At 40.5% G+C, this 26,781-nt stretch overlaps 1 protein-coding gene across 3 annotated transcripts; it reads right to left on the bottom strand.

Annotated features, from left to right (window-relative positions):
• On the bottom strand, window positions 1-26,640 carry letm1 (leucine zipper-EF-hand containing transmembrane protein 1). Of its 3 annotated transcripts, XM_085390810.1 has the most exons (15): window positions 26,309-26,640; window positions 21,371-21,428; window positions 20,652-21,141; window positions 16,510-16,653; window positions 15,612-15,749; window positions 15,105-15,308; window positions 14,858-14,977; window positions 14,554-14,685; window positions 14,277-14,435; window positions 13,712-13,840; window positions 12,329-12,463; window positions 11,946-12,139; window positions 9,770-9,802; window positions 9,032-9,188; window positions 1-5,237 (listed from the first exon to the last, which is right to left on the bottom strand). In XM_085390810.1, the coding sequence occupies exons 1-15, from the start codon at window positions 26,391-26,393 to the stop codon at window positions 5,085-5,087; spliced, it is 2,331 nt and encodes a 776-aa protein (XP_085246936.1). In that variant the 5' UTR covers window positions 26,394-26,640; the 3' UTR covers window positions 1-5,084. The 3 variants fall into 3 exon arrangements, with proteins under 3 accessions (XP_085246936.1, XP_085246935.1, XP_085246934.1); XM_085390809.1 differs by lacking the exon at window positions 9,770-9,802 and having other exon boundaries at window positions 9,032-9,170; XM_085390808.1 differs by lacking the exon at window positions 9,770-9,802 and having other exon boundaries at window positions 26,309-26,639.
• Window positions 26,641-26,781: the final 141 nt, after the last annotated feature.

Below are 26,781 nucleotides of genomic sequence, written 5' to 3'. Positions count from 1 at the left end.
TGAGAAATCATAATTTATTCAAAACTTGTGATTCATTCTTTACATAAACACAAGATCTCAGTTACAAAGTGTTGTCATACATTTGAAATTCAACTAAAATCAAATACCCAGTCGTGAAAAAAAGGAAACTTTGATTCAATAAATAAATAACAGAAATGTTTTCAAGCAAACTGCAGCAGGCTATACGTGGATTATCTTTAACATATCAAAAACACCGTGTCACCGGGTAAGATTTTACACTGCAATTTTACTGCAACGTCTCTGATTTCTGTCTTTTTTATTTGGTTTTCTTTTTTACAACTAGATTTCATAAAGTTCTTTGGGTTTTGTTTTTTTCCCCCTCTCTGAGGTTTAATATCGTGTAAGCAGATTGTGGCCTTTCTGATGCTTTAAAACACATCGAAGATGAATTTTGGACTTGGTTTTTTTGTGTGTCTGTGTGTTCAGAAAGAAGCCAAAGTGCATTTTGGAGGCGACAAAGCTGTGAATTTGCCTTGGCATCCTCAGTTAGAGTCTGTGCTGAAAGATTGCCGTTTCGGACACAAACGATCCCAAAGCAATATCAATATCAATAAATTATCAATAAAGTTTGATCTTAAAAGGGGAGGCACTCCGCCTTCTTCTTGAACACAGCTTTAGAACAATTTTTAACCCTCGACATCATCAGTGCGATTTTTTTCCACCCAAAAAACTTAAATAAATTCATGATTGATACAAATTAAAACTCATATACGAGTTTAGCTTTATTACAACCCTAACCCTTATACCAGAAGTTTCTGGCAACTACTTCAAGGTTCAGTCTTTACCGGGTTAATGGGTCTGGCTGCACTATGATTTAAAATATAGTGAAACACGTTTTCTACTTTTTAACCGAAAATACAGACAGAGCACATCCCCACTGCTTTACCCATTTCAGCTGCCCTTTCCCTCTTTACACAGACTGTACTCTTACATCCAGCACAAGAGAAAACTCGATTATAATTTACAAAAAGCAGCATATCGCTAATAATTAAAAAAAAGACTGGTGCAAAAAAAGAAGTGGGGGGAGGTGTTACTACAAGCTCATCAAACCCCAAACAGGAAGAGTAATACGATTATATCATCAAAAGAAGCCAAGTCCACAATGCTTTTTAGCTACTCTACCTGATAGCACAAAATATGTAGATTTTTGTCAGAAATTGACAAGAAAAACTAAACTGGTGGAATCAGCTTAGGCTAAAGAGCAAGCGTTCAGTCATTAAGGTTTAAGGTCGGCTTCCCAGTTCATCAGCTCGGATGACTTTAAAGATTTACAGCATACTGCTAACAAGCTGAAGCCACTTGTTCCACCTCAAAATGGGAGAAAAGAAAAAAAATTGTCCTTTAAGCGTTTGTTCTTCTAAACCCAACACCCACAACTGAGCAGGAGTCTGAGAGGACGGTTTGTATTGTAGACATTCACACAGAGACGGCCAGTCAACACATACCAACTGCTTAAAAAAAACGAATAGTGCATTTACACTGTGGCAATACTGTGCAGAGAACAGTCAACGTTAGTGACAGTGTGCTAAAAATCGGCTCACCTTTTTATTTCTCCTGAGTCACTTTCTTCTAAAATATCATGAGGGAACTAAATGAAGGAATAAAAGGTAAGAAATGAGCCTCGGCCTGGTTGGCAATGAAAATTTGCTGACACAAGCCTCGAGTCAAACTGCTTTCGCTGCCAACTGTATCTCTACACCTCCTTCTTTCTCAAAGACTGCAGTTTAAACAGCACAGCAGCCACAGACAAGGACATACAATCATTTGGGGAAGTGTTAGTTTGAGGGAAGTTTGAGTTTTCTTGAATTTATTTGAAGTTTTGACCAGTTTTCATATATTGCAATCATTTTGTGGTAATATGTAGGTTTTGAGATGTATTTTTTCACCCTTTTCCATCATCTTGGAATTTTAGAGTTGGCTAGACTGGTAGATATCCAGTTTGCTCCAATTGAGTATAAAGAATATGATCAAATCTTCCCACTGGTGAAGGTGGAACCAGTTTGTTTTTAGCTGTTTGCACATCAAAAGAAAGGGAAAAGTGGCTGATTATCTGCTTGTTGACTAGTCAGGTGTCTTTGGCTAAACTGAAGCTCCGTGCATTTAGTAAAACATGGCAAAAATCATGTTAAAGGTAAAAAATAAGCTCTCAGGAGCGCTCTGTGCAACTGCACATTACTGACATCAATCTGCATTTCAGCAATGACTGCAACGCATTAAAGGTCCCTGTCGATTTCAACCCTTTCTGGACCTGCACAGGAACCCTGTGTATTGATCTCCATCAGTCTTACACTCTGGTATTAGTCTCTTTCCCCTTCTCTGACCTTTGACCCTCTGTCCCAAACAGGGCCAGTCGTGCTGATATACAAAGTGCTCCTCAGAGTTCACCCTTGTCAGGCGGGAGGGGTGACACAAACACCACGCTCTCCTGCCGAGTGTAAACGAGACGTTGTCACAACGTTCTTTTAAAGTGTTTACACTGGCTGCGGATTTATGCAGCGCACGGCGTGCCATGTCCCGCCGGAGCGTCTCTAACCTAAACACAACCCTCTAGTGGAGCTGGCTTTGGCCCATGTATGGGACGAGTGTTTACCCCGCACCCATCAGTCTGACTGGTCCCAGGCGAAACAGAGCCTTTGCTCCGCCAGGCAGCACTGGATGCGAGCTGGGACGATGCCCGATGGAAGATGAACAAGCTCTTAAACTTCCACGTGTAGGACGGCGGATTCTGGGAATTGATTAAATGAAGCGTTGTCCACTCAGCATTATCTTAAGTACCACTCCGTCACCCTCGTTTACACCCGAGTTCTTCTCTGATTATGCAGGAGGAACACCAGAGCGGCGGCAAAGACCGTAAACTAGGTCAGCTCATCAGACAGAGGCGGCTGGAGGCGTTACGGTGGGTTCACGCGGCACCCGCGTGTGGCTGGACAGGAAGCCAGTTATGTGAGAAATTCACCAGCGGTCAAAGAAGCAATCAGATTTTTGGATTTCATCACTACCAAGAGTTTTTATCTGAGGTTATTAGATACATCTGTCTGAAATTCTTCTATTTGATCCCTTTTCCCCCATGAATCAGTTCATTAAGATTACATTTCACATCATTTAGATGTCAGAAATGTCAACGTGTCTTCAAAATGCTGCATAATAATGATAATTAGACAGAAAAAAAATATTTATCAAATACTGTCAGCACCATTAATGGTTAGGGAATCAAATGTCATTATTATACATATTTGTTTTCCATTCATTTATTAGAGGGATTAGCGAACTGGAAACATGAGGTTGGAGTCTTCTAGGGGGCATTTTCCTCACTCTATTTTAAGTTTTTAGGAAGCACCAATAAGCAAAATAATAATTAACTGCACCCCTGATCGAAATGTGCAGTTAGCATCGTTTCAAATTTCATTGAAAAGCTGATGCAGTGTGAACACAGAATGGGATATGTGGATAGGTAGCAGGACATATTTAATCATCTAAAATCATCACACAGCCCTGAGGAATCTTGTTTACATACTACGTACATTCATGGCTACAGTGCAAAGAACAAAAAAGGAAAAAAAAGACAGGACTAAAATTTAAAATTCATCCAAATTTGTTCAGAATTAAATTATTATGCAAATCGAAAATGTCACAACTCCGTTAAATTCTTAAAAATCCTCAGAAATAAATATGCAGTGTTATAAGAACCATAAAATTTGTGTGATAAGAAGGCCACTTTGCATTTAAACGATGACAACTACGACACAACTCATGAACTCATCTATTGCCTGAGCGGACGATTTCCAGACTAATTACTGCAAAATGAATCTCTTACTTTCCTAAACTTTGCCGTCCCCAGTATCGTTTGTTGGGTTTGCGTGCTTCGGTAGAAATCAACAAGGAACATTTAAAGCCTTAGTGACGGATAACGAAGGCTGCTCTGAAAGAGCGAACAAGCAAAACATCATAGCTGCTAAAACGCTACAACAACAACAGCATCTCAATATCCAAACTGAAGGGCGAACACGAACCCAACGAAGGACCATTCGGGGACAGCCCAACTGACTTGTCACAGCAGCATCAGACGCATTTAATTGGTGGCTTCTGTCCCTACACTGATCCTACACAGTTTAAATCCATCTTTGCTGTTTTGTCTGATGACTTTAGGAGTACCTCGAATGTGCTATTAATGCATCTCAGTGCAACTTTGGCATTAAATAAAGAGCTACAAGTGAAGATCTATGAAGAGCTGCACTAAATGTACTTTTTCCCCATTTGTGAGTGCAAAATGTAAAGAAATTGCAGTACTATAGTTTTGGTTTTCATGGAAAAAGTTTGATGTCCTATCTAAGAAAAACCTAAATAGTTTTTAGCATATAATCGCTAGAAGCCCCTTTTTAAAATGGATTGTTTTTAACCTGTAATTTCAACATGTTTTGAGTATTTTTGTGTTGTTTCCAATACCAATAACATCTTTGGTTGCAGCCACCGTTATAGCCAGCGATAAGCTACCTGCCCAAGTACAACTTAAAAAAACTTTACAAACAGGTATGAGGTGGATAAATAAAATATAAGAGGAAATAAAGTGAGCGGAATGACAGAAATGACAATGTTGACTGTGCAAAGTTCGGAAATGATCGCTCATTTCTCCGAGATGATGACATGAACGAACTGAAAGGCAAGACGGTTCACCTACAACTTTAAATAACACGTCTGATAACACATTTCCCAAACCATTTTTCCAATTAGCTTTCAATTCCATGTCACTGTGCTCCCTGCACTGATAAATACTGAAGTAAAACTACCACACATCTTACTTAATTTTTTAACATGACAGAAATTTAGTTTCTTGTTGAATTTGTACATTTTAAAAGGCAACAAGCCTTCTCTGAAGATTTCTTATTTTTTATTTTTAGGAGCTCAATTTGTAGCAGAATGACATTTTCAGAAGAAGGCAGCTGTTACCTTGCGGTTCTCGACCTCTCCAGATCAACCTGGTGTCCAGAGTCCTCTATGACCAGATACCAGTCACAATGGAGAGTGCTCATTTTTTACAAACACTCGTGTCTCTGAAGCAAAATGAGTTAACTTTTGAGTGTGGCTGCCTGTTCCTTCTCTGCCTTCTCTTTGGCCTTTTCCTTCCCCATCAGCTTCTCCTCTTTCTGAAGCATCACCATGATGTCGGCCACCTGTGAGGTGGAGATGTCGATGTCCTCCTTGTCGATCAGTTCCACTACCTGAAAAAAAACAAACATTTTTTGGTTAAAACCACAGAATAGAAGACAATTGAAGACACGTGGAGGATATACATGCACATAACAATACCCTCAACTTTTGATGATGCTTATAAAGCGCTATTGTACTTATGGGAAAGACCAGAATGTTTTGGTGAGACTCAAACAAAGCGAAGTATTTTGGATGTAGAAATTACAGGATACTATGTTTTTGTGTGTTGACACTATTTTGGACGCCTCCATTCTGTCCTGGTTTATAGCCTCCCATTAGTTTCCATTACATCTTTTAAAGGCTTGTATGATGAAATGGGCTGGAGATATTTTAGGTTAAACATAAACATGCCATACATTTGAAATGTTTTTAACAAGCGAGACTCTTTGAGTTTGTTCATTTTAAAGCATATCAAACCTCTAGAAACACATTAAGACTGTGGTATGTTTTTTAAAAGCAAAAGTAAAAACGGTGTATAAAACACATGTATTTGGCAGTCAAGTTGGCAACATGACCACAGTGATGTTAAAAAAAAAATAAAATCCCTCCAAACAGAAACTGCAGGCGCTGAAAAATCAAGCCAACAGTAGATACCAAAGAGTGCAGTTCTTCAAATGCCCACTAGAGGTTGGTATAATTTATGAATCAGATTAATCTTTTTTGTTTGTTTGTTTATTTTTTATAAAAACTGCAGTTCCTTGTGGCATGCTGGATAGCAGCTCCAAGGCCAAATTCGGATCGATGATGACCCATTTTCCTCCTGCCAGTGATCAAAGTCGATCACACCTGCGCTTAAGGACTGATCAGGGAGTTACAGTGGGGCAAAAAAGTATTTAGTCAGCCACCGATTGTGCAAGTTCCCCAACTTAAAATGATGACAGAGGTCAGTAATTTGCACCAGAGGTACACTTCAACTTTGAGAGACAGAATGTGAAAAAAAAATCCATGAATTCACATGGTAGGATTTTTAAAGAATTTATTCGTAAATTAGGGTGGAAAATAAGTATTTGGTCACCTCAAACATGGAAAATCTCTGGCTCTCACAGACCTGTAATGTCTTCTGTAAGATGCTTTTCTGTCCCCCACTCGTTACCTGTATGAATGGCACCTGTTTGAACTCATCATCTGTATAAAAGACACCTGTCCACAGCCTCAAACAGTCAGACTCCAAACTCCGCCATGGCCAAGACCAAAGAGCTTTCGAAGGACACCAGGAAAAGTATTGTAGACCTGCACCAGACTGGGAAGAGTGAATCTACAATAGGCAAGCAGCTTGGTGTGAAAAAATCAACTGTGGGAGCAATCATCAGAAAATGGAAGACATACAGGACCACTGATGATCTCTCACAATCTGGGGCTCCACGCAAGATCTCATCCCGTGGGGTCAAAATGATCATGAGAACGTTGAGCAAAGATCCCAGAACCACATGGGGGGACCTGGTGAATGACCTGCAGAGAGCTGGGACCAAAGTAACAAAGGTCACCATCAGTAACACACTACAACGGCAGGGAATCACATCCCGCAGTGCCAGACGTGTTCCGCTGCTGAAGCCAGTGCATGTCCAGGCCCGTCTGAAGTTTGCCAGAGAGCACATGGATGATACAGCAGAGGATTGGGAGAATGTCATGTGGTCAGATGAAACCAAAGTAGAACTTTGTGGTATAAACTCAACTCGTCGTGTTTGGAGGAAGAAGAATACTGAGTTGCATCCCAAGAACACCATACCTACTGTGAAGCATGGGGGTGGAAACATCATGCTATGGGGCTGTTTTTCTGCCAAGGGGACAGGACGACTGATCCGTGTTAAGGACAGAATGAATGGGGCCATGTATCGTGAGATTTTGAGCCAAAACCTCCTTCCATCAGTGAGAACTTTGAAGATGAAACGAGGCTGGGTCTTCCAACATGACAATGATCCAAAACACACCGCCCGGGCAACAAAGGAGTGGCTCCGTAAGAAGCATTTAAAAGTCCTGGAGTGGCCTAGCCAGTCTCCAGACCTCAACCCCATAGAAAATCTGTGGCGGGAGTTGAAAGTCCGTGTTGCTCGGCGACAGCCCCAAAACATCACTGCTCTCGAGAAGATCTGCATGGAGGAATGGGCCAAAATACCAGCTACTGTGTGTGCAAACCTGGTAAAGACCTATAGTAAACGTTTGACCTCTGTTATTGCCAACAAAGGTTATGTTACAAAGTATTGAGTTGTATTTTTGTTATTGACCAAATACTTATTTTCCACCCTGATTTACGAATAAATTCTTTACAAATCCTACCATGTGGATTCATGGATTTTTTTTTTCCACATTCTGTCTCTCACAGTTGAAGTGTACCTCTGGTGCAAATTACTGACCTCTGTCATCATTTTAGGTGGGGGAACTTGCACAATCGGTGGCTGACTAAATACTTTTTTGCCCCACTGTACCTGGCCATGGATCCAAAATGCTAATTCAATAATCTCTTAGCAATTTAGCTTGGAATAGAATAGAATCCTTTAATTGTCCCACATGGGGAAATTTGGTTGTAACAGCAGGAAAAAAAACAAAACAAAAAACAGGACACAGAACAGAAACACACAAAATTTTTACATATTTACATCCTGGACAATAGTTACCAAAACAGAGTACTGTACAGTTGTTCTTACACTGTGTTAGATAATGCTGAAAAATGCAGTTTGTCAACAAACTGCTCCTGTATGATTAGAAAGTGTTGGACCAACTTTACCAACACATGCTTTTATTTCAACTCGGCTCGACTACTGTAAGCACTGTATATTGGAGTCAGCCAAGGATCTCTTGCACGTCTTCAGTTCAAAATGCTGCTGCCCGCCTCTTAACTGGCATGAACTGTCCTCTCTCCACTGGCTTCCTGTTCATGACAGAATTAATTCCTAACGCTGGTTTATAAATGGTCTTGCTCCCCCCATACCTTTCCCAGTTACTTCAGCCTTATATTCCCGGACCCTTAGGTCAGCCGACCAGCTGCTGTTGGTTGTCCCAAAATCTAGGCTAAAACATGGAGGAGAACGAGCCTTTTCAATTATGGCTCCAAAACTTTAGAATACGCTGCCTTTAAATATTAGACCGGCATCTTTGCTTCCTGTTTTTAAATTTTGAAAACTCACCTTTTTTCTATAGCGTTTAGACTGGTGTGAGTTGATATGTTTATTATGCGTTTATGTGAGTGTCAGTGTTTTTTTTATCTTGTTTTCTTACCCCTTTGTTTCTGTACAGCACTTTGGGCAAACTTTCTGTTTTTAAATGTGCTATATGAATAAGTGAAATCAGCCGCTGCTGAACTTCAACAGGTAACAAAGTGATGAGCATTCAGGCTGCAGTCTCCGTTTCTACCTGTTCATGTGTCTACAGTAGAATCACCGTGACGATCGCTTTAAAGTCTCTTTGTGTTGGTTTTAATCTTGTATTTGTGTTGTTGGCTTTGTGTTTATACTAGGATCTGGAACTCTAGCCTGCAGGCTTATATTGTTAAATAGTAATTATGAGACAGTTTCAGATCATTTTACAGAGTAACATGACATGAACGTAACGAGTGTCTTTAACCTGGGTGTGGTTCAGTATCGTACTGCATTACTTTAAAGAAAAGTGTTCTGTGCAATAATTACTTTTTGAGTAATGAACACTGATCACAACAAAGACGGGACATACCTCCAACATGCACAAACATTTGAGCACTCAGCATTTTGCATGTATGTAATATTATTGATATGATATTGATAATGAAATCGAAATTGCTAAATTCTTATCATTTCCCATCCCTAACAATGTTCCTCATAGCAGATCAACTCACTTTGATGACGTCGTCGATGTCAATCTTCCCGTCCTTGTTGTCGTCGAGAGCCTCGGCGATGCTCTGCAGCTTGTGCTCGGGAATGTTCTGGATCTGTCGCATGATGTTGATGAGCTCGTCGATGCTGACCAGGTTCTCCCTAAAGGTATAGAACAGACTGTATACAGGAAACGGTTACCAGGTTTGACGGGACGTAAAATGTGGTGGAGAAGTCTAGGGTCAACATGCTGCATTCAAGGTTCCCAAAAAAATCAGCAAAAAAAAAAAAAACACACCAATCAAAAAAATTTGGTGCAATTTGTCATAACGGCAGGATTAATTGAATTTGATTTAGTTAAACGCATTTATTCATGCTGAATGCAGCATATTTGTTTTAAACTAATTTCTTTAAGCTGCCCTATGATAGAAACAGAAGCTTACATGCCAAATAATGTCCAATACATCCTTTTTTTTTAAGATTTCGGAGACTTTCGTACAGTCTGAACAAACATCAAACATTTCCAATCATTTTATTTTAATTAAATGTGATTTAATTCATTAAATAGGTTAAAAAAGAAAACAAAAAAAAACAACATTTAGCACGTCTGAAGCACAGCAACCACATGTAGCGAGCAGAAATGGAAGCTGAGAATAAGATGAGAGCAGTGTTTGATCCTTTATTGCACCGTTTCAGCATCTGAAAAACCATGCTAGCATGTTACAAGCAAGCAAATGGCAGTTTACCCCAGTTTTGCTTACCTCTTGGCACCGCTATATTTAGCAAAGAATAATCTGTAAAATTTCAAATGAATTAGGGACTCAATTTAGTCAAAACGACTGAAAACGACATTAAAAAGGTATTATTCACTTTTGAGGGGGGGGAAACCTTTTGTTCCCTTTGTTATCTCCACCACCATTTTACAGTAACACTAATGATGATGATGATGAAGATGGTGATGATGACAATGAAGATGATAAAGTTATCAATTACAAAGACAAGCTATGTTAGATACACTGATACATGTCATGAAGCATTTGGGTCAATGATCCATAAGCAACATTTTGATGTTTTCATCCTGTTGTCATTGTGTTTACCTGCTGATATAAAGTATAAACATGTTACAAGTGTTGCTTTAAAAATCAAGGAAATGTAATCTGAAGAAGATCAAAGTACTAAAGGCCAGACTGTGCAGCTTAATTTGGTTAGCTTGATTTAACTGATGCGGACTCTACTAAAATCAACTTGTTTAACTTTTACAAACAGGAAAGATGTACTCTATCCCATCAGATATATGCTAACAGTGAGTCTGTCTATGCAGTCACAAGCCAACGCGAACGGCGCTCTTCATTAAAAGGTTGCTTGTGGATCCTTCACTTTCAAAAGCTTCATGGCTTTTACAGACTAGCACACACACGCAGCTGCAAAACCATCAGAGCGGTCTAGTTCAACAGCAGTTGGAGCACATTGATCACTTTAGCCTCGCTAACTGATATTTTGCATATAAAAGGATAGATACAGATGTCAGTAGCCAATCTTTGTGTTGTATCAAGAGCTTTTGTTTGCTCTGAATATAAAATATTCAAAGAGTGATGAAGAGCTGAAAGACTTATAGTCTTTCTATAGAATGGTAAAATAACATTTTACTATGATTTATCTGTTTAACCAAACCACAAGTGGGAATAAATAACTTAAAGTTATTCATTTCATAAGCCCGGTTGGCCGTTAATACGATTGAGGCGTCTCACTGTGGGGAACGCTCGGTCAGCATTGTCCTTAGAAGCTTCTATCAACACTCCAGCAGGGGCAGCCCTCTTTTTTAAAAACAAATTAAATCATTTCTCATTCATTCAGCCTACCTGAGCAACCTAAAATAGATAAACTGGGTCAGGCAGCTGTGGTGAGAGCTAGAGTGATCTGGCTAGTGTAGTGGTTAGCGCTTATGCTACTGAGCCATGTGGCAATAATGCAAGTAGCTTGGCCAGCTAGCTATTGTGCTAGGTACGAGGTGGCAGCTAACACGCTCCAAAGCCTAACTCTATGGCAAAGTCTAGTCTGTTAGGAAGATGTGAGCCAGTGACCAAGGTGTTAGCTTACTCAGGTAGCGCATTAAGCTAGCACTCAGGTTAGCAAGAAGAATTTGAATGAAAGACAAAATGTGTCAAAGGGAACAGGATGGTTGTTATTTGACGCAAGTGTCACAGCTGCCAGTCTATACTGGCTGAACTAATGATGTAGAGCAAGGGTGTCAAATGTAATCGGCCCACCAAAGACGCCAATCTGGCCCAATAGATGTCTCTGGAAAATGTGAAGGGAGGGGTAAATTTTGGACGTTTAACTGTATTTTCACAAGTTTTGCGGCATTTTCTACTAATATAGACCACGCCCCCTGCCATTCATACTACACTACAGTAAATCAGAGATAGATGAACATGAAATGACACAAAGTTACCATTTTCACTATGTACTATAGAAATTTTGGATTTTTACAGTGAGTTTACTGTAACAAAAAATAAAAAATAGACACCGTGGATCAAGATCAAAGTGGGCTGTATGTGGCCCACCATGTAAAAGCATGTAGAGGCGTCTGAGGACAAGACTGAGGGAGCGTTCTGCACAATAAGACACCAAAATGAAAAACAATTATAGAAACAAAATAAATAAACTGAAAAAACATAAGTATTAGTCATTAGTAAAATTGTTATTTTGAACTTCGGCATTAAGCCGGAATTTAAAATGGGTGCTTAGTAACAAAGCAGGTAAATAAATTTCTTAGATGTTGAATTATTCATCTGCAGGGCAAAACTATCATGACGCCAAGTTCCCTGAAATCAAAGAGTCCCCCAGTGAAAGCAGTTACACGTGACAGATCCAATTCTGTCTAATGCTATACGGCAGCTTCTCTCACTGAAGCTGTTATGGCTGCTGTTTTCTTACCCAACAGGTGGGGTGGATCCACTGTCCATCTGTCCATCCAGGATGACCTTGTCCTTCTCCAGCTCCAGGATGATCTTGTCAATGCGACCGATCATACGGTTCACCCTCTTAGAAAGCCGCTGGCTGGCCTTTGACTCCTCTATGGCCTTCTCCTGACCAGTCTTGGAGAGCTCCTTTTTTATCTCCTCCAGATCCTGGAAAACAGGGCACAGATGCAAATTTTGCACACACAAAAAAAACGCCGAAACAACCACATAAAACAAGCCAAAGAAGTTCGAGCATTACAAATTAATACTCCATTTTGAGGTAAAACTGCTTAAAAAAAATTAGGCCTGATTGGCAATAAATCATTAAATTTGTCCATTGAAGCCAAAATAAGGCACCTCATTGTACTCCTGGACATCATCCTTCAGCTCTTCCAGCTCCTCTTTCTCCAGAGTCAGCAGTTTCTTCTGCTCCTTCAGCTTTGAGCAGGCATCACTCAGCAGGTCAATCTCTTCCTTGGTGATCTCCTCTGCCTGGAAGTTATTAAAAAAAAAAAAGAAAAGAAGAAAATATAAACATATGTTCTTTTAAATCAAGACAACCTAATCTGAAGTTCACAAAAAAGTTACTTTTTTAGATTGTGAATTATTACCACAGCCACGTGGTAGATGGGAGCAAGATGGGTGTATACCACTACATGAACCAGGTCAAACACTGTCTTCACTTAGCACGTATAACATGTGGATTTGATACAAAACAAACCCTAAAACAACTAAATATAAGTGGTAAAAGAGGGAAACTGGCAGGCATAGTGGGATACTCCACATAAAAAAACAACTGTGGCACTACAAAGGTTTTTAGTTAAGGATGGAAATGTTACACGGCTTGAAGGACTGACGAGGGGAGGTCCGTGTAGACGTGGGCCAAACAGCATCTCTTTAAGAAATTTCAAAAATAAAAGTAATGAGTGGGAATTTTTATAAGTTAGAAAGTGCAGACAAATACTCACCACAGGTTATTAGCGCAATTTGGCCTAAATATATGGACGTTTGTATTTGCTGTTTTAATTTTTTTTTTAAAAGAAAAGAAAAAATAAATTTCACATTCAGAAAATACAACTTCCTCCGAGTCTTTATAACAGGTCTGAAACTGGAATCTGTACGATTTTCATCCCAAAGCTGAACCTGCCCTCGCTACACTGTTGTTGCTCTCATCTGCAAGCACTAAGCAGTTACTGGTTTATGTCAGCATCAATGTTGTCGTGAATATGGACAGTACTTCCTCTAACTCTGATTATGTTCTCAGTCTTGGGGAAAAAACATGCTAGTGCTGTTTAACCCACATCTGGATCTGCTCAGAGGAAGACCAGACACCATAGGTTCAGGGATAGAACAAGTATCAGGGATCATTTGGGAGGAGGTGTTAATAAAGCCAACCTGGAAACGCAGAAACCTCTGCCACTGCTCAAACTGCATGGTACAGAATGAAAAGGCAGCAACAAGTGAGTGAAAAAAAAAACAACAACATCAGGATATGATACAATCAATGCAAATCTCTTCTGTTGTCTGAAATTAAAGCTCCAGGTAAAGGAAACTATACAACATGATATTACGTGTAGTAGAAAACTGGATGTGTGCAGCACATGAGGCAGGTTTAGAGGGTTAAACTGAAAAGCTTTATTAGAATTCTGACTTTAAGTCAAATATTATATAAATGCATAAAAATATTAAACATGTAACAGAATAAATAAAATAAATGTTATCATCTATTACTAACTTTACCTTGAGTCCCTCTATAATGGGTGCGGTGTCCTTCAGTGTCTCTGAATCGGCTGCCTTTTCGGCTTTAGATGAAGCTGGCTCGGCCGCACTGCGCTTCATCCTCTCTGCTTGAAGCTCTGGTTCACCCTCCTGCAGAAAACAGAGCATGGTTCAAACCCTATAGCAACACCTACAGAAACAACACTGCAAACGACTGCAGGAAGCCTTCAGCTTTAAGGGAGATGTGTCCTTGTTGCAGTAGTTAGGGTTAGGCAGTTAGTTTTTCTTGTGAGAAAGTTGCAGATTTAGAGTTAATCCAATCATGTGGAATATTACAGAAACCTTTTGATTTCTCTAAGCTGAAGCTTCAATGAAAAACAAAGAGCACATCATTCTACCTGAAAACTCACGACTGTGTAGCAAAAGCATGGCCTCTAAGGCTTGGTCAGACTCTTTTAAGGTCTTTTGGTAATAATAACTTTATCTTAAACTGGCTCATAAAGTCTGTCAGTTTGTTGGCACTGGTATCAAAGACTTAAATAGCACCTGGCCTAAACACTGAACAGACATCATACAGAGTCAGTACCCTGGCAGCCTTCTCTGCAGCATCAGCCAGCCTCTCCATCTCTCGGTCCTTGTTGTCCTGCCGTATGGCTGCCTCCTCCTGAAGCATGGTCTCCAGTTTGGTCTTGTTATCCACTTTGGAGAGCTCCAACTCCGCCGCCATTAACTGGGCCTCTTTGGTCTGGAAAAGCAAGCAGAGGGCAGGATATTCGCCTGTATTCCAGTATTGACCGAGGCTGCGTGTTGAGCTTAAAGTACTGCCTGCAACTTTATATCCCAGCTCTGTACTGTTTACATACCACCATTTCAGGAAGTGTTTGCAGCGTGGTTTTCAGCTGGTCTGCAGGAGACAGGGTATCTGGGAGGTACATGGCTCGAGACAAAAGCAGCAGAGAGGTGGGGATCTGCTGGTTGAGATGCAGCTCCAACCACTACCAGAGTCAAACACAACATTACAGAGGTTATTACAAATATGCACTCAAACATACATCTTAAGAGTTTCACCCCTGATGCCATTCCTGAAGTCTCCAGACGGTCAAACCTCTACTTTATTTTTACAGTGAATAATGAAAAATGCCCCCATCTGTCTGCTGTTGTCGTTACCTGGCCGAGTTGTTCTCTTAGTCGTTCTTCTGTGACTCCCAGAGATCTCATCCCTCTGACACGACACGCTGCCTGCACTTCGTTCACATTCAGGCTTTCCACCCCCTCCTCTGCTATCAGCTGATAAACACAGAGAAGAGGTCACACAGAGTCAGCGGCCAGTGTCGCTGCATTCACCCGGGTGCTGCCGTGTGCTCAGACATAAAACAACAGGTTTATTTTTCCTTTTAACCACAGAGATTCGTACCTTGTCGTCTGCGCGGATGGCCCTCAGCTTCATAATGAGCTGGAAGCGGAGGAAGTTGTTGGTCCCAATTGACTGGAGCTCCAGGAGACGACAGAGCGCCACGAGCTGAGGTCGAGTCAGGTTGTCCAGCGTCAGCTCGTCCTCAAACAGTTTGGAGAACTTTATGATCTGCTCATTACTGGGACGCTCCCCAGAGTCCCGGATCTATAGTAATGAGAAGATCAGGGCTTGTAAAAAGTTTAAATGAGACCAGGTTTACATGCAAAAGATGTACTGCTGTTCTCCCGTGCAAAGAATAATCCATGAAATGAATATAGTCAGTGAAAGCATGTAGTAACAAGAAAATACGGAAGAAATACTTAAATTTCCACTATAAACGCTCTTAATGGTAATCAACTGGTCACAACTCTGTTTTAAATAAAAATAAATTAATATTTTCACCACCAGAGAGCAGCAATGAGCTTTTTATTCTCCTCATTTCACACTGCTCGGTGTTAGAAAGCAGACCTTTTGGAAGAAGGTGGAGAATTCCTCCGTCACGTCGCCTTTTGCTGCCTTATTCCTCAGAGCGATCTCCTCAATGGTGTCCTGCAAGAACTTGGCCATCTCCAGTTTGACCCTCAGCTCCTTTTTCAACCTCTCCTCCTAAAAAGCAAGAGGTTACAAATTCAGTTTGCTTAAAAGCACTACAGTAAATCCCACTCAAATGATGTTAGCACTGATGGTGAGACATATGAGGACCAACACAGTCTGAATCTCTACAGTCCGCCTGCGTTCAAGGCTGGAACGGATAGTTGAATCCACAGCAGACAAACTGTTTCAAACGTTTTTTTGTCAAATACAATTTTGATGACTGGAACCAGCTTCTAAAAGAAAAGTTTTCTTTATCACACAGGACAGAACGCAGGTTACCTCCACCAAGGAGGTCATGTTTTTGTAAGTGTGGGTTTTACCGTCTGTGAACAAGCTTGAAAAGTTTTGAATGGATTGTGATAAAACTTTGTAGAGGTAGCTCACATCCACCCAGGTGTTCACTGTCAACTAATGATTTATTAGGGGAAAATTGTCTCATAACTTAGACACTGTGATCCTTACCAGTGGTTTCTATTGCCAACATATAGAAACTACTTTATAAAGACTTAAAATATCAAGTCAAGACCTGGTCAAGCTCAACAGATTGGTCAAAGTGATAAAAATGTCATATAGGGCTATTTAAGACTGTTACTGTCATAGTCTAGATTAGATAACCATCTAAATAACAACTTAAGTACATGTATAATATTCCTGAATAATACAACTACATATGACATACAGTTCCAATCACAATATTTAGCAAACCCAGCATCGTGGAGCTAAAAATAAATACAATAAATAAATAAATAATCAACCACCCATTTCTACTTACCTTCTTTGTCTGTGTCTCAAAGGTGGACGGCAGCATGTTGGGGAAGAGTTTCAGAGCTACAGGAAGCAGGAACTCCATGAAGGGAACGATGATAAACACCAGGAAAGGAAGAAGTCTGAAGACATCAGCACATGTTCTGAGAAACTGAAAGGAAATTTAAAAAAGGAAATAATATCAGCAAATGGGACAGATCTGTGTAAACTGATGGAATCTTTAAGTGAGACTATGAGCATCTATGTTAGCACTCCCGTTTGGATTTTCAAAAGAGCCGTTGTCTCATTAGGATCCACGTGGGAGCCCATAGTATCATTTTGTGTTGCTGCAATGATGCATGCATGATTTTTTTACCATTGAGATTTGATGTGTTTTTAAAGTGTTCTCATATTTTTTAAAGATTTTTCTTTCTTTTCTTTTTTTTTTTTTAAAACATGGAGGGTACAGGAAAAAAAAGTGCCATTCATTCCCACCATTGTAGTTCATATCTGCCACCAGCAGAGGGCAGCAGCAATGCACAAACTGTGTGAAAATGTTGATTTCATCTTTTATTCTCTCCTTACAATCGCCCCTCTAATAAGTTTCAAAAGTCAGCACTTCCAAGCCCACCTCTATACATCCCCCGTCCACTCACACAGTATTTGCATGGATCCATAGAGCAAAGGGAACATTTGGCCTCACAAGGCTCTAAAACTGTCCATTTGATCCAACAGGAAGCACATTTGTTCAGCGCAGACCCGAACAATCCCGAGAGCACAGAAGCACTTGGCCAACACTGGCTGACTTCATTGTACGGCTGTCCAAACGTGGCTCGCTGACCATCCAGGACACAATTCCAGCGAACCGTCTACAGAAACAGCACAGACGGGAAAAGGCCAAAAACACGAGTCCTCCTTTCTCCGCTCTTCCCACCTGCATGTCAGTGGGCCAGTAGGGTGAAGGATTTAGGCCAGCCCGAGTGAAAAGGCCTTTGTCTGCAGGCCCATTGACATGTATATCATCTCCCAGAGTTCCACATCAAAGAAGGGAGGAGGGGGTGAGATACGTTCAAATGGAGGGAGCCTTAAATGGGAGGCCTGGGTATTGTAAGGGAATATGAAAGGAGGAGATTAAGGAGGCAAAGCCAGTCCAGGTTAGATGAATGGCATGTAGACGGGTTTGGGACGTGAACTCTGAGGGAGCCTGCTCCATTTGAAAAGGTGCAGATGGGGTCATAGTGTGGGCTTAATGGGGGGAAGCTGCGGTCATCCTCTGCACTGACCTGCGACCATTAGCATTCCACTGAGGCTTTATATCCCAGCTGCTTTAACATAATCACAATGAAGTCAGTTAATGAATGTGTATACTGTAGGGCTCAGTGTTATGGTGTATGACGCATACATATCTCTGAATTTGAATATTAAAGAAGCGACTTAAAAAAAAAAAGATTGGTCTTCACTTAAGAGTTTTGTAAAACAGGTTACATCACATCATTTCACAGAATGACACACCCTACTGAACTTCTGTGTAAGTGGATATTGAGAAACATGTCGTAAAATGACTCTGCAGCGACGGCTGTAAAATCTCTGCATGTCCATAACTTTCTCCAGCACGTTTTAACACGAATAATCAAATAACAATGAATCTGAATCACAGTTTCATCTGAATTTACAATCAAGTGTAACAAGGCAAATGGGTCATTTCGTTTTTTTTAAATGGGAATTTTCAACAAAATTTCAACAAAATTTTCAACAAAATTAAAATAAATGTATAATGGCAGATTCCCAAGTATCAGTTTAAGGGTTTCTTTTAAGTTGGACATAAAGCAGTGAGTGAAATGTGAATTTGGCCACATATTAAAATAAGAACATGGAAGGATTCCCAGACAAGATCTCATTACATCACACAGTTAATACCTTTGTATCAAATCTATGTCTAGGTGTGTTGTAACCACAAACCCCTCTAATACCCTGCCACATAGCCTCTGCTGTTACCCGATGTGCACCTCCCTGGAAATGTATCAACACATCTCATAACACAGGCCGCAACTTTTGTGATTGGCCTACGTTTGATTCCCGTTTTTGAATTAATCAGTGAGAGAATAACAATCACCACATTTCATGGATGTCAGCAAATTCCTGGGGGAACATAGCCAAAGCTATCAAACTGAACGTGAGGGAATACACAGAGTGGAAAAACCTGAAGAAAATACGTTTGCCTGACCGCAACAAAGAGCTGGGTCGCCGTCGGCCACTTGCGTAGGCTACGTTGCTCTACAAAGATTCCCTGCAGAAGTCTAAATTAGTCACTAAGAAGCATTTGCAACTCGCCAATTATGTCACCTAAATCTGCACCATCCTGTGCTGCTGGATTGGAGGTAACAGTACATAAGTGTGAACTGAGCTGACCTGCCCACCTTCCTTGAAATGACACCTGTGTGTGCCAGAACCTTTGGCAGATTACCGAACCGGGCCTCAGTCCAGACAGCGAATCGCGCTGCCGTGGATTCCGAGCAGCTTGTCTCATCAGAAATATTTGCATTACTTCACACAAATCCTACATTTCTCATGCAGTATACTCGTGAAGTCATTTTAATAACTGGAATATATTCTGTATTAAAACAAAACTGTGTAAATAATCGAATTTATCATATTTTTAATACCATGTCCTGTTGCACAGAATTTATCAACAACAGCTGCGTTAGGGATTTGTTGTGAAAGTCACAACAAAATGAGAGATGTAGGCTGAGTGCAGAGATGGGATGAATCTGGTACGCGAGGTAAAGCTTCTTCCTGAAGAGCTTTAATGAAAAGGCACAATCTGCCCGGCGCCTGATGAGTAAACACAGCGTGCGGCCCGTTTCCATAATTGATCCCATTAGGATTGAGAGGCTATGGATAAAACGGTATAGAACAAGATGTCTGAGCTGTCAGGCTTGAATCGGTGCTCAGTCATCGCTGATCTCTTAAACTCACGTCGGTTATCCTCAGTGGAAACTCTGAGCCGGACTAGAAAAAGAATCGTTTCCTTTCACTGGAAGCACTAAAAACTTTCATTTACTTGTTACTGAGCAACGTTTGAACGCTTCTTCATATTCTGCTGTTAATGATCCTGAGCTCTGTAGCTCTGTTACTACTGATACACCTGATCATGAGGCAGGAGAAACCTTTAAAACACGAGCCTCTTTTTAGCATTTTCTAAATAAGCTTACATTAGCTGTGTTAGTGGGCTCAATTCACATTCTTGAAACTGACATTACTGTGTTAAAGACAAGCTAAAGCTTGTTCCAGGTGAAAAAAGGAAACTGTTTGCTGACTGGAGGTTGGCATTAATTCTTGCTCTGGGCTACAGAAAGAAGGCATATTTCAATGTGGAAATGCTGGATCTTGTAGCTTCTACAAACAATTTTTCATTTAATAAACACACTTTTGTGCTACTCTGAGTTTGGTATAAATTAAAAAGATCTTAGGCTTAAATATTTACCCTCAGGGGCTGGAAACTAAACTGCAGCAGCCCACACACACACAGAGGTGTGTGTGTGTTACCAGTGCAGAGACAGAGAGAGCAATCACCAGGGAAAACCCTTCCTTTCACCTACATTTTTGTTCACTAACTGAATCAAAGTATAGCCTGCACTGGGATTCTGGTATGACTGTGTAGTACAAATGTAATCTTCACTTCACTTTTATAGATTTGGTAATGTCTTCTCATATCTGTGACATATGGCATACATTCCAGGCATTAAATCTGCTCATTCCAGCAGAAATCAGCAGGTTTTTACATTTCTGCATGACCGCGAAAGAATTACATGCTTTATGTGAATGTTTGAGAAAAGAAAAAAAAAAAAAAAAAAAGGTCAGTGAGCCCACTTTCAAACTATTTCCAATGATCACACTGAAATCTTTTGCAAGGTTTTAAAAGAACATTCATTCCTGAAAAACTATTAAAGATTAAATGTTTGCTGCCCTTTCTTACCATTAAACTAAATCAGGATCTGTAATTCGGGACAGATACATAAAAAAAATGTCTAATTTAAAAATGTAAACCCCAACCGGCACCAGACCCTGCAGCAGACAAAGCCTGGCAGCACCCAAAGCAGTAACAATCTCTCCACAATGTAGCTTCTACAGAAATGACAATGTCTTGCAGCCACACTGTGCAACACTCACCTGTCTCCTCTCACGGCGAGACAGAGGATGTCCGTTCAGCACCCTCCAGAACATCCGCCCAGCAATGGTGGTATCGATCCAAAGCAGCCTGAAGCCATGGTAGTAGTGCTTGATTTCATCTACAACCCGCTGTCGGAGCGTCCTTCGGACAGGCTCTGCGTCCAGTGTCGGGCTGTACACCGGCCCTCCTTCCTCCAGCTTCTTCTTATCCTTTAACGAACGCAGCGACTTCTCCACCTTGGAGTCATCCCATCTCCTCCTCGTGGTATGTATCCACCTGACACCAGAGATATCTCGCGGTCGTACTATCGTCCATTGGGGCCCCACTCCGACCGCAGGGTACATTGAAGAGGAAGCGCCCGACGCAAAAGCGCAGTAGAGCCGCTGTGTGTCTGAGCTCTGACAGGGACCCACAAATTCATCTGACACGGGCAAGGAAGGACCGAACGAAGAGACCTGAGCCAAGCTGCCGAGTCGGAGCCCATCAGGTCTGAGGACACAGAGCAAAGAGTTTCAGGACCCAAAGTTTATATCAAGTCTTGGACAAAATATAAAGCAGCATTTGAAATGGATGACTTCCTATAAAAAAGGAATAGAGTGTAATTTACAGGGAGGCACAAAAAAACAAAATTAAAATAGAATTTCACCTGAACATGCTGATAGATCTTAATTTGCACATCATACAACACATTTTGGATCATTTGGTTTAATTGCCTTACTTTTGACTGGAAAGTGTGAAGGCTGTGCAGCTGAAATAGGAACCCTCTTGTAATTTCCCTGTAAGAAAGAAGAAAATACGATTAAAGCAGGTGTGTCCTTGGGGGGGAAAAAAAGCCTTCGGACGGACACACACACACACACACACACACACACACACACACACACACACACACACACACACACACACACACACACACACACACACACACACACAGTGTATATTGGTTTTATGAACGTCCCAGAAGCAAATCAGCACCTGCTCATCGGCAGTTATCTGCAGCTCCAACGCATTTATGCAGATTTTCTTAATAAACTGATAATCATACTAGCAAAAACACACTGTGCTTAAAACTAGTCATGCAATAACATCAATCATCAAACTTTGTGTCCTTTGCAATCGCCTGTTCAGGAATACCCATAAAAGTCAATTCACCTTGAGGTTGCCCTTTTATTATTTTGGGGGGACGCTTTAGTATATACATAAAAAGTTAGTTTTTGCTATGGCCACATGTTTTGTTTTGTTTTTAAATATTCTGCTCTTATGTATTTGTCTGTACAGAACCGCCTTGAAGTCGCTCAGTCTTCTGTAAATATCTTTCCACTGATCTTTCTTGGGTGGCTAATTATTCACACCCTCAGCGAGGCCCACAGCAGGGTTCACAGACCACTACAGTGATATGCATGCAGCTAGAAGGTGGAGTGGTGAGACACTTCTAACCAATCACACCAGAGCCGAGGGCTCGGTCACGCCCCTTTTCTAGCTCTCACATGGCCGGCTGGAGTGAGCCCAGCATGGCCCAGCTGAACATGAGGCTGTGGCCTGCAGCCAGGAGGACAGAGAGTTTACTGGAACAGTTTCACCTTTGTGGCTTAGCGGTCATCTACAGTAGCACAGAGAGAAAACCCTGGAAATACAGTGGACAACTCAACTCTCCAGCATGTCCCCAGGCTACACAGCACTGCTGTCTTTTCCGTGTTCGAATCCCCCTGGGGGTTTTATGGTTTTGGTTTCGCATTCAAACACTGCAAATACAATGAAATTCATTCTCCAAAAATTAGTTGAAAGAAATAAAAAGACAAACAGAGCTTTCTATTCCAGGTTTCTCTTACTTATGATGACGATATGAAATTGTGTACTCTCAGATAATTTGCTTTTTCCTTTCATTTTTGTTTTTGTGGTGATGTGATCGCAGACAGTTGCATAGCTGCATACTGTAAAATCCTTATTAAAGCAGAAGTAAGAAAACTGCTGATAGAAGCTTTCCTGCATTAACTGTAGGAATAAACCTTCATTAAGCCTGGGCTGTTAGTTAAAATGAATAGAATATGGTGAAGTTAGGACATGTTAGGACATGTTACACTAAAGTAACCAATCATGAAACCATAACCTGGGAATAACAATATATTGAATATTGATTTGTTCAATCAAAAGGTGTGAGGCCAACTGATTGGTTGACTGGTTTACCAACTGGATCGTCCGAAAAGAAAAATCAGGGAAACTATAAGAAGATTTACATCACCGCCTCAAGGACGATGCTTAGAGACTAATCCTGGCCACATTGATCCGGCTCATTCAGCTTCAAAGCCAAAGGATAATTAGCGAATTAACAAATATATCGATACCGGAAACCATGACCAGAAACTCTGATTGGAGTGATGACAAATGGGAGGCCACAAAGCTTTTCACACATATAAGAACTTTACAGAGATCCTATAGAAGCAACACAAGCGCAGCAAGAGAGAAACAAATTGCACCAATCCCAACCGGTTCCCCCCACCAAAAGGCCACAGCCATGGTTAGTCAACACTGTTTAAGTCCATCCATCTAATTTTGTTTACACTGAATACACCGGCCCCCCCAAGTAGGTTAGACTTTATGCACATGTTGCTGAGACAACCAATCCAACAACTGCTGTGAAGAACTGCAAGATCCATGCTCCAACAAATCTTAAACTAATTCTTAATGCACATTTAGAAAACAGGAGTCTGCTGTCGTTCTTTAGAGCGACAGCAGACTGTGTGCAAACAAAACCGAAGTTTGAAACATAGAGTTGAAATGCTCGACCCACAAAAATGTAAATATTCAATCACAGTGAATGCTAGCGCAGAGATAATGAACACTGGCATTGTGTAAATGTGTAAATCAATAACAGTGTACGTGTACCTCACTATGTTTGTCTATGACGGTCACAAAGGACTGCAGGCTGGTCAATGCTCAGTAGAGGTGGGGATCACCATACATCCCACGATACGATATTATTGCAATTTTTTAAAATATTTTGCGATATTCAGATTCTGTACATAAAGGTAAACTTTATCAATATTCATTTTATCTAATATCAAAGCCTCGCACTCAGTCTTTCTCTCATTTCAGTCAGTTTTATTGTTGACAAACTGAACGGTTTGTATTACAGTCTAGTCCAACTTAACTGAATGCAACCATCTGGTACAATTATAGTTATTCTGAACTATGCAATTTATGAAAACTATGCAGCCCATTCAGCAACTGAAGAATTTGAAAGTAAATTAAAACAAAATATAATTTTACATTAAATAAAAAAAGTTTTAAACTTAATTAAAATAAAACATGTCTTAAATTAAAATAAGTAAACTGTCATGTTTATTGCTGCCAAAAAACAAGTTAAACACATTTGGACAGTGAAGGAATGTCAGGATTCTTGCTCAGAAAAAGGATCAACATGCTCTGAAGTCAGAGAGTTCCAGTCCACAAAAACTTTTTTTGTAACAAAATATCGATTTCTGCTGTCCCTGTATCGATACATTATTAGCAAACAAAATATCACGATACTACACAGTATCGATTTTTTCCCCCACCCCTAATGCTCAGCCATCACAGCACGACAGAAAGCTCAATCTGCAGCTCCAGGTCACTATTATTACAGATCTTAAACTTGAAAGATTTTCAGAACTCTACTTATTAATACGTAGATTCAACCATACTACATGAATACTCCTGTACTCATTTTCACACATGATTAGACAGGAATATCAGTTGTCTCAGGTGAGGTTATAAAAGGCACTGACCTTTCTTCATGGAAAGCAATTTATCTGATAATCTGGGCCTAAAGCCAAGAGCACAGTCTCAGTCAGTCCACCGCAGACAGGCAAATCCCCATTATGACCCTCTCATCTATTTATACCCCCAGGCTCAGTGCAATGAGAAAAAACATCACCTTAACTTCAGACATGATATTGATTCTGTAGCATAAACCTGTAACATCTCTAATGCCTGCTGTGGTACACCTATTAACTTTAAAGCCACAAGCACACAGACATATCAGCTGCTATGATTCCTTTAATATTATATTAGTCCTAAGAGCGATTTCATTACATTGAATTTCTTTAATTTATAAACTTGTGAGATGAAATATCTTATTTTAGAAGCATCTATGTGACTAAGTCTCAGTACACTAATTGGTGCACTTTTCATGTCTTTGTTGAATACGTTTAGAATCACAGAGCACAGGCTGGGAAAAGGAAGTAAACCAGTATGCTAGAAACATCTGCGATTTGAGGATGTGAGATTAAAACTGCAGCAGCAGACGGTCCACTGTGCTCTCTGCAGACATCTCTTTGCAAACTTTCTTTAAAAAATGCTTTAGGACCTGATTATTATTCTACAACAAACCAGAGACCACGCTCCCTGGAAATACCAGACAAAACATTGACAAATGCCAACATTTCGCAGTTGAATCAAGAAATCCCAGAAACGCTGATGAACTGAAACACCAACTACAGGAAGGTTGTTGCTACTACTAAAAGGTCAAAAGTTCACTTGTGTCCACCAGTCTGCCTCTTGAGTGTTTATTCATGGAAATACACGGGAAAGCTAAACTGTGTGTGTGTTATTAGTTTGCCAGACTGTGTTTGTGTATCATTTCACTTGGAGAAACATCAGACCACATTTCATAATTGATCATGACAAAAGTCCTGGTAATTCTGAAGGGGTCACAGTTTTTTTTCTTGCAACTTTAAGGGGACATTGCATTTTGCATATTGCAGTATTGGGGCATTAGTGTCCTCTATACTGTAAAAAAAATCCATTATAGCTAAACAGTCACGATGCCTTGGATTTTATATTCAAAAAGATTAAAAAAGGAGAGCTAGAATGACATAATCGATTATAGCAAAATCTATCCCAAACAGAAAATGCAATCGTCATATTACCCACCTCAAATTAATCAACCACAGAAAACTAGTCAATGCTGATTTTACTCATAATCAGCTGTATAAAACTGACTATTTGCTATTTTCATCTGCCAAATCACTCTGCGGCTTCAAAGTTGTGAAATATTGAGCAAGGCTAAAACAAACTGGCCTCAATCGTGAAAGTAAAGCAAGACACTTGAATCAACTAAGTGAAATCATCATAACACACAACAGAAATATAGTCTCATGTATCCACAGATCCTACTTCTTTTGTTCTTCCTAGGTGCTGACTAATCACTAGCGAACTAGGGTACCATAGCAACGAGCATCTGCTCAAACGTGTGTGTGTGTGTGTGTGTGTGTGTGTGTGTGTGTGTGTGTGTGTGTGTGTGTGTGTGTAACCAGGTTGCCTTCAGATAACCAAGTTAAAAAAATTATATTGCCAGGTTGTCCTCAGATAACCTAAACTCTTGGTTACGCTTCGCTTAGAGTGTATCACTCCGATACTTCCATCGCTGTGATACACTCTCGGTACAATTTATTCTTACAGACTCGTTTCAAATCGGTAGCTTAAAAGAATGAATGAGCGCCCGGAGTGTGATGAGTAGTCAGGTGTTTATTCCTGAAACCGGGGCCAGGACCACCTACCCTATGTAAAGGACCCTTCTAGATGCTAATATCAACAAGCTAATTGTTAGCGTTATTTGGTCAACACTGGCAGAGTAAACAGCAAGCTAGGCAGTAACAAACCAACACAGAAACCTTACCTTTGCCTTTCCTGAATTCATTCTTTAGGGATCGAGACGTTTTCATTAAAGGTGCCCGAGATCTTGTAAACAGGATTAACGCCATGCTTTCAGTATGCAAGTGGTTATCTTCACCTTAAGTTAGAAGGTAGCTATCGGGTTAGCGAGCTACTGCTTTTTCGAGAAGTCAAAACGGAAAGGCCTCTAACTTGGTACATATAACTGACAATTCCTTAGATCGATTTAACAAGCCAGGCCGCATATATAACTGCAGATGGGAAAATTTAGCTCCATGTCATGCCTTCCCTGTTACGCATATGACAGCTAGCCGGGCCAGGGTAACATAATGACGTCAAACCGTGCGGCAGCGATTAAAAAAAGCAGCTTCCGGTGACTTTATCAAATAAAAGCCTCCATTTCAGAGTAGAAGTGAGAGACGAAGTAGTATCCGACCGCTTTATGATACCACAAATGCGAATAAGTATATATATAAT

This window comes from Rhamphochromis longiceps, linkage group LG19 (assembly GCF_057381845.1).
Source record: "Rhamphochromis longiceps isolate RC_006_pf linkage group LG19, R_longiceps_female_GT1.1, whole genome shotgun sequence".
NCBI lineage: Eukaryota > Metazoa > Chordata > Actinopteri > Cichliformes > Cichlidae > Rhamphochromis > Rhamphochromis longiceps.
Note: the sequence above shows the minus strand (reverse complement) of the source record. Positions and strands in the feature narration are given on the sequence as shown.

Bases quoted from the DNA above. Each gene is read 5' to 3' on its own strand.
- letm1 (XM_085390810.1), bottom strand. From the start codon at position 26,393: ATGGCGTTAATCCTGTTTACAAGATCTCGGGCACCTTTAATGAAAACG. The intron at 12,464-13,711 runs GTAAAGTTAGTA...AATAACTTCCAG, and splicing joins CCATTATAGAGGGACTCAAG to GCAGAGGAGATCACCAAGGA. The intron at 5,238-9,031 runs GTGAGTTGATCT...GTTTTTTTTCAG, and splicing joins ACATCGACGACGTCATCAAA to GTAGTGGAACTGATCGACAA.